Raw genomic sequence first — 12,827 nt, 5'->3', positions numbered from 1 at the left:
CTCTAAAATGATTTAATTATTGAATCTTGACTTTCAAGGTAAAATCAAGGGTAAAAAATAGTAAAGGTCATCTAAGTATATATATTTGGATATTTTGTCCTGAAAACTACAGTGTTGAAAACGGCACCTTAAATATCAGAATATAATAAATGTGCATTTCACAAGAAAAATCAGGTGGCAGGTATAAAATAAGTGGCTACTGCTTATCATCATTACTTTGTGCCAAGCACCTAATATGTTGGTCTCATTAGGTAGGTTTTATCACTTTTGCAGATAATGAACCTGAGGCATTATATAAAGAATATGTCTATAATTTTTTGATATAAATAAATTATGTACAAGGCAAAGTGGTTATCCAGAATCACTTTCAAATATAGGATGTTTAAATTTCATGACATCACTACTTCTCTCATAGATACTCGCAGGGAATCCTCATTACAGCCTATTTTACATGTGAGAACATAAGCAGGCTCTTCTGAACAAAGAGACTAATCAGTTGTAATTAAGAGATACAGTAGCTGTTAATCATAGTTGTTAATTAAAATCTGCAGTGCTTCTCAAACTTTTCCATCACTTAGCTGCTGATAAGAATAAACTCATAACCCTGAAGGATCTGAGATGTAGCCCAATATGACAGGTGTGAAAAAATTAAGAGTGTTGTCATAAAAAGTCATGTCAGTTTTCTTTCTTTTCCAAGATTTCTTTATTGCTTTAATGAAAAAATGAGGTTCTTAAAAATTACTCCAGAAAGGAGTGCTGCTTCTCTTAGGAGGGCACCCCCTATGTGTTCCCAGGAACCTCAGCCTGAGAAGCACTGGTCTAAGTGCTTTTAAGTCTCATTCTCATCCCATCAATCTTTTAAGTATTGTAACTACTTCAAAATTCATGAGGAATAGAAAGTGATGATATCAGGACAAGGGCAAGATGAAGTAAAGAATTGAGAGAGAAGTTTTTTCATCTATGGAAAAAGTAAATGTTTGAATTTTATTATTTTTTATTAAATGAATTGATTTTAGAATGAGAGTTTTATGAGTTTTTTTTGACATTAGAGATTTTCCAGTTTACATGGTTCAGTGATAAATAAAGCCAGAAGAAGTCATTTGAACAAAGGCAGAACTGGAACCTGAGTATCCTGATTTCTAGTTCAGAGCTCTTTCTCTTACCTGTTATCTCTTCTAAATAAATGAAAAAATTAGCTTTACTTCTCAAGCTTCCTTACCCAAACTTCTAGAGCCTTTCTCTTTTTGATTGATATTTCTGTAGCTTTTTATTTTGGGAAAAAATAATAACTGCTTAAAACCAGGTGGCCAAAGTTAAAATAGAAAGTCTCTCTCTCTAAGATGAAAAAAGTACCCTTTCAATATGGGCTGGCCATAATTTGGGGGTTTTATTGATTCATTTGAATTTTTTGTGTCCAAGGGGGGAAACCAAAGAAGTTGTAATCTTCCTAAGATTATACTGTGTAGGTAAGTAGGTTAATGTTTCATGTAATCACAAATTTTTATGTCTAAAATAAATATTTTAAGACTAAAATTAATTTAAAAAATTTATCTGGAGATCTTATTGCAGTATATTAATTTTAAATGGTATATAAGAAACAATGAAAAACAGAATTGGGACAGATTGAATATGTGTATAAAAAATAATTAACAAAACCTTACCAACAAAATAAAAGCTGCAAACAGAAACCTATGGTCCAGTACATAAATGGGCAAAGGACATGAAGAGAATTTTCACAAAAGAAGAATTTCAGGGTGCTGACAAACATATGAAAACTGTTCAGGCAACCTAATAACTACGGAAATGCTCACTTAAAAAAAATATATATATATCAGATTTATTTACAGAATTAGTAGATCCTTTGTAATGCGACAGTTCAGTTCTTATAAGATGCTTTATTGTATGTAGTGGTATAGTCTTTCTGGAAAAAAATAATGTGACTTTTTAAAACGTTTATAGTCATTGATCCAGTAAATGTATTTTTTATTTAAGAAAAAAATTTTAATTTGAGAAATGTACAAGACTTACATATATGGCTGTTTCTCACAGTACTATGGTGAAAAATTGGGAACAACTTAAATATCCAGCAAATGAATGGTTAAAATATACCCATATTATGAATATTTCATGCAGCCATTAGAATTATGCTTTTGAAGAATACTGAGTGGCATGAAATAAAATCCAGATTATAATGCTGTCATGCATGAACCCATTTTTAATATATAGAAGGTATTATAGGTACATAAATATTGAAATGAATTAAAAATTAATGGTTATTAATGGGTGGTATTATGACAGGTGACATTTTTGTATTTTAAATACTTTGGGCTTTGAGGGTCATTGGGTCTCTGTCACAGCTATTCAGCTCTGCCCTTGTAGCTGAAGTAGCCGTAGACAATATGTGAATGAATTGGTGTGGCCGTGTTCCAATAAATCTTTATTTACAGAAGCTTGACTAATTTGATCCCCCTTTAGTTCGCTAATCCCTGCTCTCTACTCAAGTGATTTTACTTCTGAAGAAACTGCTAGAAAGAAAATCTGAAATGTCAAAAAAGAGGGCACAAAGAGGTTTCTAACGGTTTCTTAAAATGTGGAAACAACTCAAATGTCCAGCAATAAGTGGATTCTTAAGAAGTTAGGATCTGTCTAATCAATGAAAAATTATGCCACCACTTGAAGAGTTTAATAAGTAGAATTTTTATGATAAATCTCTTAAGAACATGAAATTGTACATGTATATAGATAAATGATCTGAATAATGTTTACAAAATATGTACTTGGAAAAAAGGCAGAAAATACCCCAGAATGGAATATTTTTAAGTCAGAAAAGCATTTAAGAAATAAGTTGTACTTACAATTTGACTAAATTGTGGAACTTTATTTTTCCTGTATTTAAGTCTTTTGAATAAGCTAATTTTGGTGTAATTATTTGAAAAATTATTTGATCTTGGGTCATCTTTGCCATTAGTATTTTTATTATAGATTGTTGTGTAAATCATTTCTGCAGTGTTTTCGTTAATTTCTATCATTAATACATGCATATTTTAATAGCTTTTCCCCCCTCCTCATAGCTCCATAATTATGAAAAGAGATAGAGAGACAGAATAGATAACTGGGAGGGAGAGAGACTAGTAAGTGTGCTTCAGCTCAGGAGTCACACATCGTGACATTGATGACATATTTGTTCAGCTTTCAGGGAAGTTTTTTGGGGAACTGTTATTTGCTGTCAGTCACTCAGACCTGTTTTTCAGGAATTATAGCTTAAGATAGTAGAAGTGTAATATTGAGCCGAGGCGAAAGCCTGAGCTTAGTAGAAACACGAATTTGTAGGGATAAGTAGGTTATGGGATATTCTCCTCAAATTAAAGCCAAATGATAGATTTGCCACGAACTGTTCTGTGATCTTGGGCAGCTTACTTATAATACCCCAGAATCTTGTCTTTATGTTGTAATGGAAATATTGTTATTGATTTTAAAAGCTATTCATCACATCATGAAGGTCCAAACAAAAATTTGTAAAATAGAAACAAACCTCCCCCCCTCCAGTCTGGGCTGCACACAAAATGACTACTGTTAACAGTTTTTAATACATCTTTTAAAATTATATAAAGAAAGGAATATAAAACTCTTCTCTGCATTCTATGGGTATGCAGACACACACATACCCCAATACTTCTCTCATCTTTCCTATTGTTAAGCAATATAGTCATGACATATATTTTGATCTGCAACTTGCTTTTTAAATTAAAAAAAAAATTTTACTTTATATATCAAGAACATTTTCCTCAATACAAAAAATATACACTACTTCAGCTATATAAGAGTGTATGGATATGACAATATATTTTGCCATTGCCATAATGAATGGACATTTAGTACACCTCTAATTTTTTGTTGGCCTATTAAATGCAATAAATTTTATATTTTTTTGTTTACATAAAATATTTCTGAAGGATAGAATTCTAGAAAATAGGTTTTTTTAGGTCATGGATATATACATTTAGTATTTTAAGAAATACTAGCAAATTCCTTTCTAAAAATTTCAGGGTTTTTTTTTACTCCCACCAGTAGTGTATATGAGAGCCTGTTTTCCTATGCCATTATCAACCTACTTAATTTTTGTCAATCAGATTATCCCATTCCCCCCACAAAGACAAATAAAATAAGATAGAGCTTTATTAATTTAACATGTATTTTGTACTTCTCTTTTCACATTTATTGGCTATTGGTCTTTTTAATTTCAACTGCCTTTTAATCTTCTTTGCTTGTTTCACTGTTGAGTTGTTAATATTTTTCTTACTGATTTTATATTTACTTTGTATATAATAGGAATAGTCAAATATATACAATATAATTCAGATACACATAATAAAGTTACAATTTTGCCATAAATGGAACCATTCTATACAAGTTTGAATTCTGTCATGTTATCTGCTTTTTTTCACCATATGGTATATTATGGATCTCTGATCCTTTTCAAAGGCTTCATAGTGTCTGGGTGTACCATTTTCTTACCCTTCTTTTGATGTTCCTTTGGTTGATTTTTTTCCTTATGCTAAATAGTTCTGCAGTGAACATTCTCACACATATATCTTTATTACGTCTCTTTATTTCCTAGAAGTCTAGTTGAAAGGTTGTGTGCATTAAAAATGTGACATACTTGTTTCTAGGAAAGTTGGACTACACACGCACCAAAATTGTCTGAGATGGGTCTTCATACTTAAGGATGTGGAATAGATAAGCTCTACAGTCCTTCTAATACTTGAAATCTTGAAACTGTTGGCATGTAGTATGTTTGTACATAGTCAAATCTTATAGCAGTGTGTTTATTCAAAAGGTACAATAACAGAATTTTGGGGATACATATCTCTCTAAGACTGTAGTTCATATATTGAATTATATTCATAGCAAGGAAAAAAACCATACCTACAACCTATAAATACATGGTGGTATGAGTCTGATTCAAAATTACTGTATATTAATAAGAGAAATATTTCTCAAATAGTTCATATACAAGACGCTCCTAAACAAGAATTTCTAATTAGTTTTTTCATAGTCTAAAGAAGCCACAATTGTTTTTAGCATATGGCATTAATTCTGTTCTTTTGTGGTTAATGCTTTTGTTTCCCCTTCTTTATAGTATAAAAGATGAAGAGGAACAGATGTGTCCTATTTGCTTGTTGGGCATGCTTGATGAAGAAAGTCTTACAGTGTGTGAAGATGGCTGCAGGAACAAGCTGCACCACCATTGCATGTCAATTTGTATGTGGCTCTTTTTCTCTCTGTGCTTACTCAGCGTGGTTCCTCTATCAGCTAACTATATTATTTAGGATTTTAACGTGGCCTTCAGCAAGACTGGTGAGAGAAGAAAAGAAGTATACCTAGGCCCTGTAAAGTTTTCAACAAGTAGGAGTTTAGGATCTCTTAGGGATGAGCAAAGAAATATTATGCAGTGTGACGTGTGGTAATGGAAGGCATGCACAGAATGAGAAACAGTTCTGATCTGGAAGATGCACGTGGAGCGGAGGAGGTGGAAGAAGGTCTGGGCAGGCCTTCCAGAGAGGGTAATGCCAAAGCAAGTTTTGGAATAACATTACCAGGTTATCAAGTGGGCAGCATGTTTTGAAAAACAGTAAACAAAGTACTTGTTATATATAGTTTAATAAAACAGCATTTGCAACAATTACAAGCATCAGAATAATTTAACCTTCCGTGTTTGCCTGCGTTTAGGTAAACATATAATGTTTTGAGGTTCCTTCCATATAAATCCTATACTAGCCATTATGAACAATTATTATATAAATACTTTAAACATTTATGCTTTTCTAAGTTTTTTTTCCATAATTTTTCAGGGGCAGAAGAATGTAGAAGAAACAGAGAACCTTTAATATGTCCCCTTTGTAGGTCTAAGTGGAGATCCCATGATTTCTACAGGTAACAATTATGACTTAATGATTTGGGTATGTTTAATAAAGAATAAAAATGCTCTCAAAGTGTTATTCAAATCTGTTAATTATTTTTAGCAAGCTTTGTTAATTTTTCATTTAGCCACGAGTTGTCAAGCCCTGTGGATTCCCCTTCCCTGCGAGCTGCACAGCAGCAAACCACACAGCAGCATCCCTTGGCTGGATCACAACGAAGGAATCAAGAGAGCAATTTTAACCTTACTCATTATGGAACTCAGCAGATCCCTCCTGCTTATAAAGATTTAGCTGAGCCATGGATTCAGGTTAGTAGTTCTGATTCTTCATTTCTCAAAGAAACATTTATAGACTAATTAATGTAGTTGTCTCCCCAGTTGTTTATAATTTAAGAAAGTACTTTTGCTTGCCTCCATCACGACTCGTATTCCATTGAAAATTTTAATTTTACCTTTGATGTTAATACTATGCCACTTATTATAGAGCTTAATCAAAATTTCTTTGTAATCTCACCTCCCATCTCTAGAAACATCTTTCTAAACTAACAGACAAAAGATTATTCAAGGATAGACACTAGAACCATTTAATGCTAAGTTGCTCCAATGTTTAATCCTGCCAAGAATTTGTCATTTTTCTTATTTGTTGCCATTTAAACTCAGTTTCTCCTATTCATATTCTCATGGCATATGTTAGATACTCAATAATTGCTGAGTGGATGAGTAAGAAAAGAATGTGGTATTTACCTTGTATTAGTCATTTTTATTTGTAAGGACAGTTTCCATTCCTTTGCTTTCTCTTCTGCTTAAATACTTTTTCATCCTTAGTAGATCGGAATTTCAGTTGGTTTGTTGGATTCTAATGATTTTCTTTGTTGTTATCTGCTTAGTCCATATGTAGAATCCAAAACCAGACATCTCCAGTAGATTATAGTGAAGTAAAATGTTTTTGAAATTCCATTAAATTCATTAACAGACACAATAACTCATTAAGCTTATACATCAGAAGGATTTATGTCCTTTTTCTTTTTGTGACCATTATAGTCCTGCAGCTTTTGAATTCTCTTTTCTTAGCATGTTAACAGCCTAATAGGAATCTAATAAAATTTACAAACTTAATAAATATATTATTTATTTTATCTAGTTCATTACTGGTATTTAACATAGGCCCTCACCTGCCCCTTCATGAGTCCTCAAGAAAACTCTCAATTTGATACTAAGCTATTGGATGCCATTTTTTCAAGGCAGTGGTTCAGGTTTGTTTTGCTTAAGCTTTAGGTTGGCCTAGGCTATATATTCCTAGTTTTTTTTTTTTGGTTTTTTTTTTTTTGCGGTACACGGGCCTCTCACTGTTGTGGCCTCTCCCGCTGCGGAGCACAGGCTCCAGACGCACAGGCTCAGCGGCCGTGTCTCACGGGCCCAGCCGCTCCACGGCATGTGGGATCTTCCCGGACCGGGGCACAAACCCGTGTCCCCTGCATCGGCAGGCGGACTCTAAACCACTGCGCCACCAGGGAAGCCCCCTAGTTTTTTAAAATTAGGAATATCATATAAGACATAATTAAGACTTAGTGGTATGCTGTTTAACAGTGCCAGGCATACAACTCTAATTGATTTATTCTCCTTTACTATCACTTTAAAACAGAACACATTAAAAAATCATGATTTATTTTCCCCAAAAATGTGTTTATTCATCCCTAATATTTAGAACTTTTTCAAATGATACATTATCTTAGATATTAAGTTTACTTTCAGCTAACTGGTCCATAATGTCAAGACCATGCACCCTTTCTTTTCTTTAGGGATTCTCTGGCTTTGCAGATGTGATAATGATGACTATAATGACATGCACTTTAATTTTAAGTATTTCATTATCCTTTGCTGATTTGAACACAGTGTTTTTCTTTAGTCTTGATTTTTCCACTCCATTCATTATATTTTTTCCAGTTAACCAAATAAGAGCCTTTGCCTTACTACTATCATTGGTAGGAGAAATACTCTTATCTCTTGAACACCTGCCCCAGTGCCTTTCTTGATTTGGCTTTTTTTAATCTTCAGTTTTTTCTCTGTAAACTACTTTAACACAAATACAAATTTGAGGTTCTTCACAGATATGTTTATTTTGTTTTGTGGTAAGCACCGGAGTACAGAAATGCATATATATCCATCTAATTACTTAATGGTGTTCACTCTTAGTTTTACTTGAGCTAATAAATGTTAAGGACTTTTGCTAATTATCAGTTAAACTTGAGTATGTCCTTACAGACACATTTGAAAATTGTATAGTATGGTGAAGACTTAAGAAATGTCCAATTTTCCTTTAGTAACCAAAAATCATACTTAATTCAAAACACTTCAGTTTTTCTTCACATTGAATTCATTTTGTTTGTTTGATGATAGGTATTTGGAATGGAACTCGTTGGCTGCTTATTTTCTAGAAACTGGAATGTAAGAGAGATGGCTCTCAGACGTCTTTCCCATGATGTTAGCGGGGCTCTGCTGTTGGCAAATGGGGAGAGCACTGGAAATTCCGGGAGCAACGGCCGGAGCAGCCCGAGTGCTGGAGCTGCCAGTGGGTCTTCCCAGACCAGTGTCTCAGGAGATGTGGTGGAGGCATGCTGCAACGTTTTGTCAATGGTCTGTGCTGACCCTGTCTACAAAGTGTACGTTGCTGCTTTAGTAAGTAGCTTTATTCTACAACCATAGCGTTATGGGTTTCTTGGGTTGTTTTTTTTTTTTTTTTGACAGTTTGCAGATATCATTTTTAAGATTCAGTAAAACTACTTTACCTAATTTAATTCTGGAAAATCCAAAAATTTTTTTTATTCCATAATCCCAGGAAATTGCAGTCTTCCATTTAACCTCTTCACTTGGATTTTACTCGTTTTAATCTGGTCAAATTTTCTTATATGCTGTTTACTTTTCTCTACTCTAAAGTAGCAATAGCAGGACTTCCCTCATGGCACAGTGGTTAAGAATTGCCTACCAGTGCAGGAGACACGGGTTTGATTCCTGGGCCAGGAAGATCCTACATGCCACAGAACAGCTAAGCCACAACTGCTGAGCCTACGTGCCACAACTACTGAGCCTGGGTGCCTAGAGCCTGTGCTCTGCAAGAAGAGAAGCCACTGCAACGAAGCCCCTGCTCGCCGCAACTAGAGAAAGCCCATGCGCAGCAATGAAGACCCAACACAGCCAAAAAAAAGCAATAGCTTGCAATTCATACCTTCACGTTTGCCTTACATCATACATGACCAACTTAAAGATTCTTTATGGGATAGCAAAGTAACCAGAGTTACTTTGATTTTTTAAAAATTTGATATTAGACATATATTTTTTATTAATTTGATATCAGACATTAAGAAGAACTGATTTGGGGGACTTCCCTGGTGGTCCAGTGGTAAAGAATCCGCCTTGCAGTGCAGGGGACTCAGGTTTGATCCCTGCTCAGGTAACTAAGATCCCACGTGCTGTGGGACAACTAAGCCTGCAGGCCACAACTACTGAGCTCACAGCCCTCAACAAGAGAGCCCATGTGCTGCAAACTACAGAGCTGACACACTCTGGAGCCCATGAACCACAGCTAGAGAGAGAAAACCCACATGCCACAACTAGAAAGTAGCCCGAGCGCTGCAACAAAAGATCCCACATGCCTCAACGAAAGATCCCACGTGCCGCAACTAAGACCTGACATGGCCAAAAATATAAATAAAATAAATAAGTATAAAAAAAAAAGAACTGATTTTTAATGAATGTTTTATGGAAATTCAGAAACCTTTTCACAAAAGAGGATTCCATGACATAGATTACTAAGTTGTTTTTCTAGTTTAACCTGTTAGAAGTTGTCTTTCAGAAGTGAGATGGAATGACAAGGAGGCTGTTCTGTTTGTAATTTTGTAGGCTAAAATTTGCCTTTCTCCATTATGAGTATATACATCTTTAGAACAGGGTTTCTCAACCTCAGCACTTACTGACATTGACACATAATTATCTGTTGGGGGCAGGGGTGCTATCTTATGCACTTTAGGATGTTTAGTAGCATCCTTGGTGTATACCCACTAGATACCAATGGCCATCCTATCCTCCCCTTAGTCATGACAACCAACAATGTCTCCAGGCATTGCTGAGTGTCCCCTGAGGGCCCAAACTGCCCCCCAGTTCAGGACCACTGCTTTATTTATTTATTTATTTTTATTATATATATATATATATATATATATATTTTTTTTTTTTTTTTTTTTTACAGCAGGTTCTTATTAGTCATCAATGTTATAATTTTATCCACATCAGTGTATACATGTCAATCCCAATCTCCCAGTTCATCCCACCACCACCACGCGCCCCCGCCACTTTCCACCCTTGGTGTCCATGTATTTGTTCTCTACACCTGTGTCTCAATTTCTGCCCTGCAAACCAGTTCATCTGTACCATTTTCTAGGTTCCACATATATACGATAATACATGGTATTTGTTTTTCTCTTTCTGACTTACTTCACTCTGTATGACAGTTTCTAGATTTCATCCACGTCTCTACAAATGACCCAATTTTGTTCCTTTTTATGGCTGAGTAATATTCCATTGTGTATATGTACCACATCTTCTTTATCCATTCATCTGTCGATGGGCATTTAGGTTGCTTCCATGACCTGGCTATTGTAAACAGTGCTGCAATGAACATTGGGGTGCATGAGTCTTTTTGAATTAATGGTTTTCTCTGGGTATATGCCCAGTAGTGGTATTGCTGGGTCACATGGTAATTCTATTTTTGTTCTTTAAGGAACCTCCATACTGTTCTCCATAGTGGCTGTATCAATTTACATTCCCACCAACAGTGCAAGAGGGTTCCCTTTTCTCCACACCCTCTCCAGCATTTGTTGTTTGTAGATTTTCTGATGATGCCCATTGTAACTGGTGTGAGGTGATAACTTCATTGTAGTTATGATTTGCATTTCTCAGTGATGTTGAGCAGCTTTTCATGTGCTTCTTGGCCATCTGTATGTCTTCTTTGGATAAATGTCTATTTAGGTCTTCTGCCCATTTGTTGATTGGGTTGTTTGTTTTTTTAATATTGAGCTGCATGAGCTGTTTATATATTTTGGAGATTAATCCTTTGTCCATTGATTCGTTTGCAAATATTTTCTCTCATTCTCAGGGTTGTCTTTTCATCTTGTTTGTAGTTTCCTTTGCTTTGCAAAAGCTTTTAAGTTTCAGTAGGTCCCATTTGTTTATTTTTGTTTTTATTTCCATTACTCTAGGAGGTGGATCAAAAAAGATCTTGCTGTGACTTATGTCATAGAGTGTTCTGCCTATGTTTTCCTCTAAGAGTTTTATAGTGTCCAGTCTTACATTTAGGTGTCTAATTCATTTTGAGTTTATTTTTGTGTATGGTGTTAAGGAGTGTTCTAATTTCATTCTTTTACATGTAGCTGTCCAGTTTACCCAGCACCACTTATTGAAGAGACTGTCTTTTCTCCATTGTATATCCTTGCCTCCTTTCTCATAGATTAGTTGACCATAGGTGTGTGGGTTTATCTCTGGGCTTTCTATCCTGTTCCATTGATCTGTATCTCTGTTTTTCTGCCAGTACCATATTGTCTTTATTACTGTAGCTTTGTAGTATAGTCTGAAGTCAGGGAATCTGACTTCCTCCAGCTCCGTTTTTTTCCCTCAAGACTGCTTTGGCAATTTGGGGTCTTTTGTGTCTCCATACAAATTTTAAGATTTTTTGTTCTAGTTCTGTAAAAAATGCCATTGGAAATTTGATAGGGATTGTATTGAGTCTGTAGATTGCTTTGGGTAGTATAGTCATTTTCACAATATTGATTCTTCCAATCCAAGAACATGGTATATCTCTCCATCTGTTTGTATCATCTTTAATTTCTTTCAACAGTGTCTTATACTTTTCTGCATCCAGGCCTTTTGTCCCCCTACGTAGGTTTATTCCTAGGTATTTTATTCTTTTTGTTGCAGTGGTAGATGGGAGTATTTCCATAATTTCTCTTTCAGATTTTTCCTCATTAGTGTATAGGAATGCAAGAGATTTCTGTGCATTAATTTTGTATCCTGCAACTTTACCAAATTCATTGATTAGCTCTAGTAGTTTTCTGGTGGCATCTTTAGGATTCCCTATGTATAGTATCATGTCATCTGCAAACAGTGACAGTTTTACTTCTTCTTTTCCAATTTGTATTCCTTTTATTTCTTTTTATTCTCTGATTGCCTCAACTATGACTTCCAAAACTATGTTGAATAATAGTGGTGAGAGTGGACATCCTTGTCTTGTTCCTGATCTTAGAGGAAATGCTTTCAGTTTTTCACCATTGAGAATGATGTTTGCTGTGGGTTTGTCGTATATGGCCTTTATTATATTGAGGTAGTTTCCCTCTATGCCACCTTTCTGGAGAGTTTTTTTCATAAATTGGTGTTGAACTTTGTGAAAAGCTTTTTCTGCATCTATTGAGATGATCATATGGTTTTTATTCTTCAGTTTGTTAATGGTATATCCCATGATTGATTTTCATATATTGAAGAATCCTTGCATCCCTGGGTTAAATCCCACTTGATCATGGTGTGTGATCCTTTAAATGTGTTGTTGGATTCTGTTTGCTCGTATTTTGTTGAGGATTTTTGCATCTATATTCATCAGTGATATTGGTCTGTAATTTTCTTTTTTTGTAGTGTCTTTGTCTGGTTTTGGTATCCGGGTGATGGTGGCCTCATAGAAGGAGTTTGGGAGTGTTCCTTCCTCTGCAGTTTTCTGGAAGAGTTTGAGAAGGATGGGTGTTAGCTCTTCTCTAAATGTTTGGTAGTATTCACCTGTGAAGCCATCTGGTCCTGGACTTTTGTTTGTTGGAAGATTTTTAATCACAGTTTCAATTACATTACTTGTGATTGGTCTGTTCATATTTTC

The 12,827-nt window shown here is 34.9% G+C and overlaps 1 protein-coding gene across 2 annotated transcripts in view; it reads left to right on the top strand.

Annotated features, from left to right (window-relative positions):
* The window catches only part of MAP3K1 (mitogen-activated protein kinase kinase kinase 1), a 77,983-nt gene that overhangs the window by 46,837 nt on the left and 18,319 nt on the right, over positions 1-12,827 (top strand). For both annotated transcript variants that reach the window (XM_082621015.1, XM_082621016.1), the window contains exons 7-10: positions 5,141-5,262; positions 5,853-5,934; positions 6,049-6,229; positions 8,318-8,596. In XM_082621015.1, coding sequence (XP_082477141.1) covers positions 5,141-5,262; positions 5,853-5,934; positions 6,049-6,229; positions 8,318-8,596 — 664 coding nt within the window. The remainder of the gene's footprint in view (positions 1-5,140; positions 5,263-5,852; positions 5,935-6,048; positions 6,230-8,317; positions 8,597-12,827) is intronic.

Source organism: Mesoplodon mirus, assembly GCF_964341445.2.
Source record: "Mesoplodon mirus genome assembly, chromosome: 5".
Lineage (NCBI taxonomy): Eukaryota > Metazoa > Chordata > Mammalia > Artiodactyla > Ziphiidae > Mesoplodon > Mesoplodon mirus.
The sequence above is the reverse complement of the archived record's forward strand: the minus strand, read 5'-3'. Positions and strand labels throughout refer to the sequence as shown.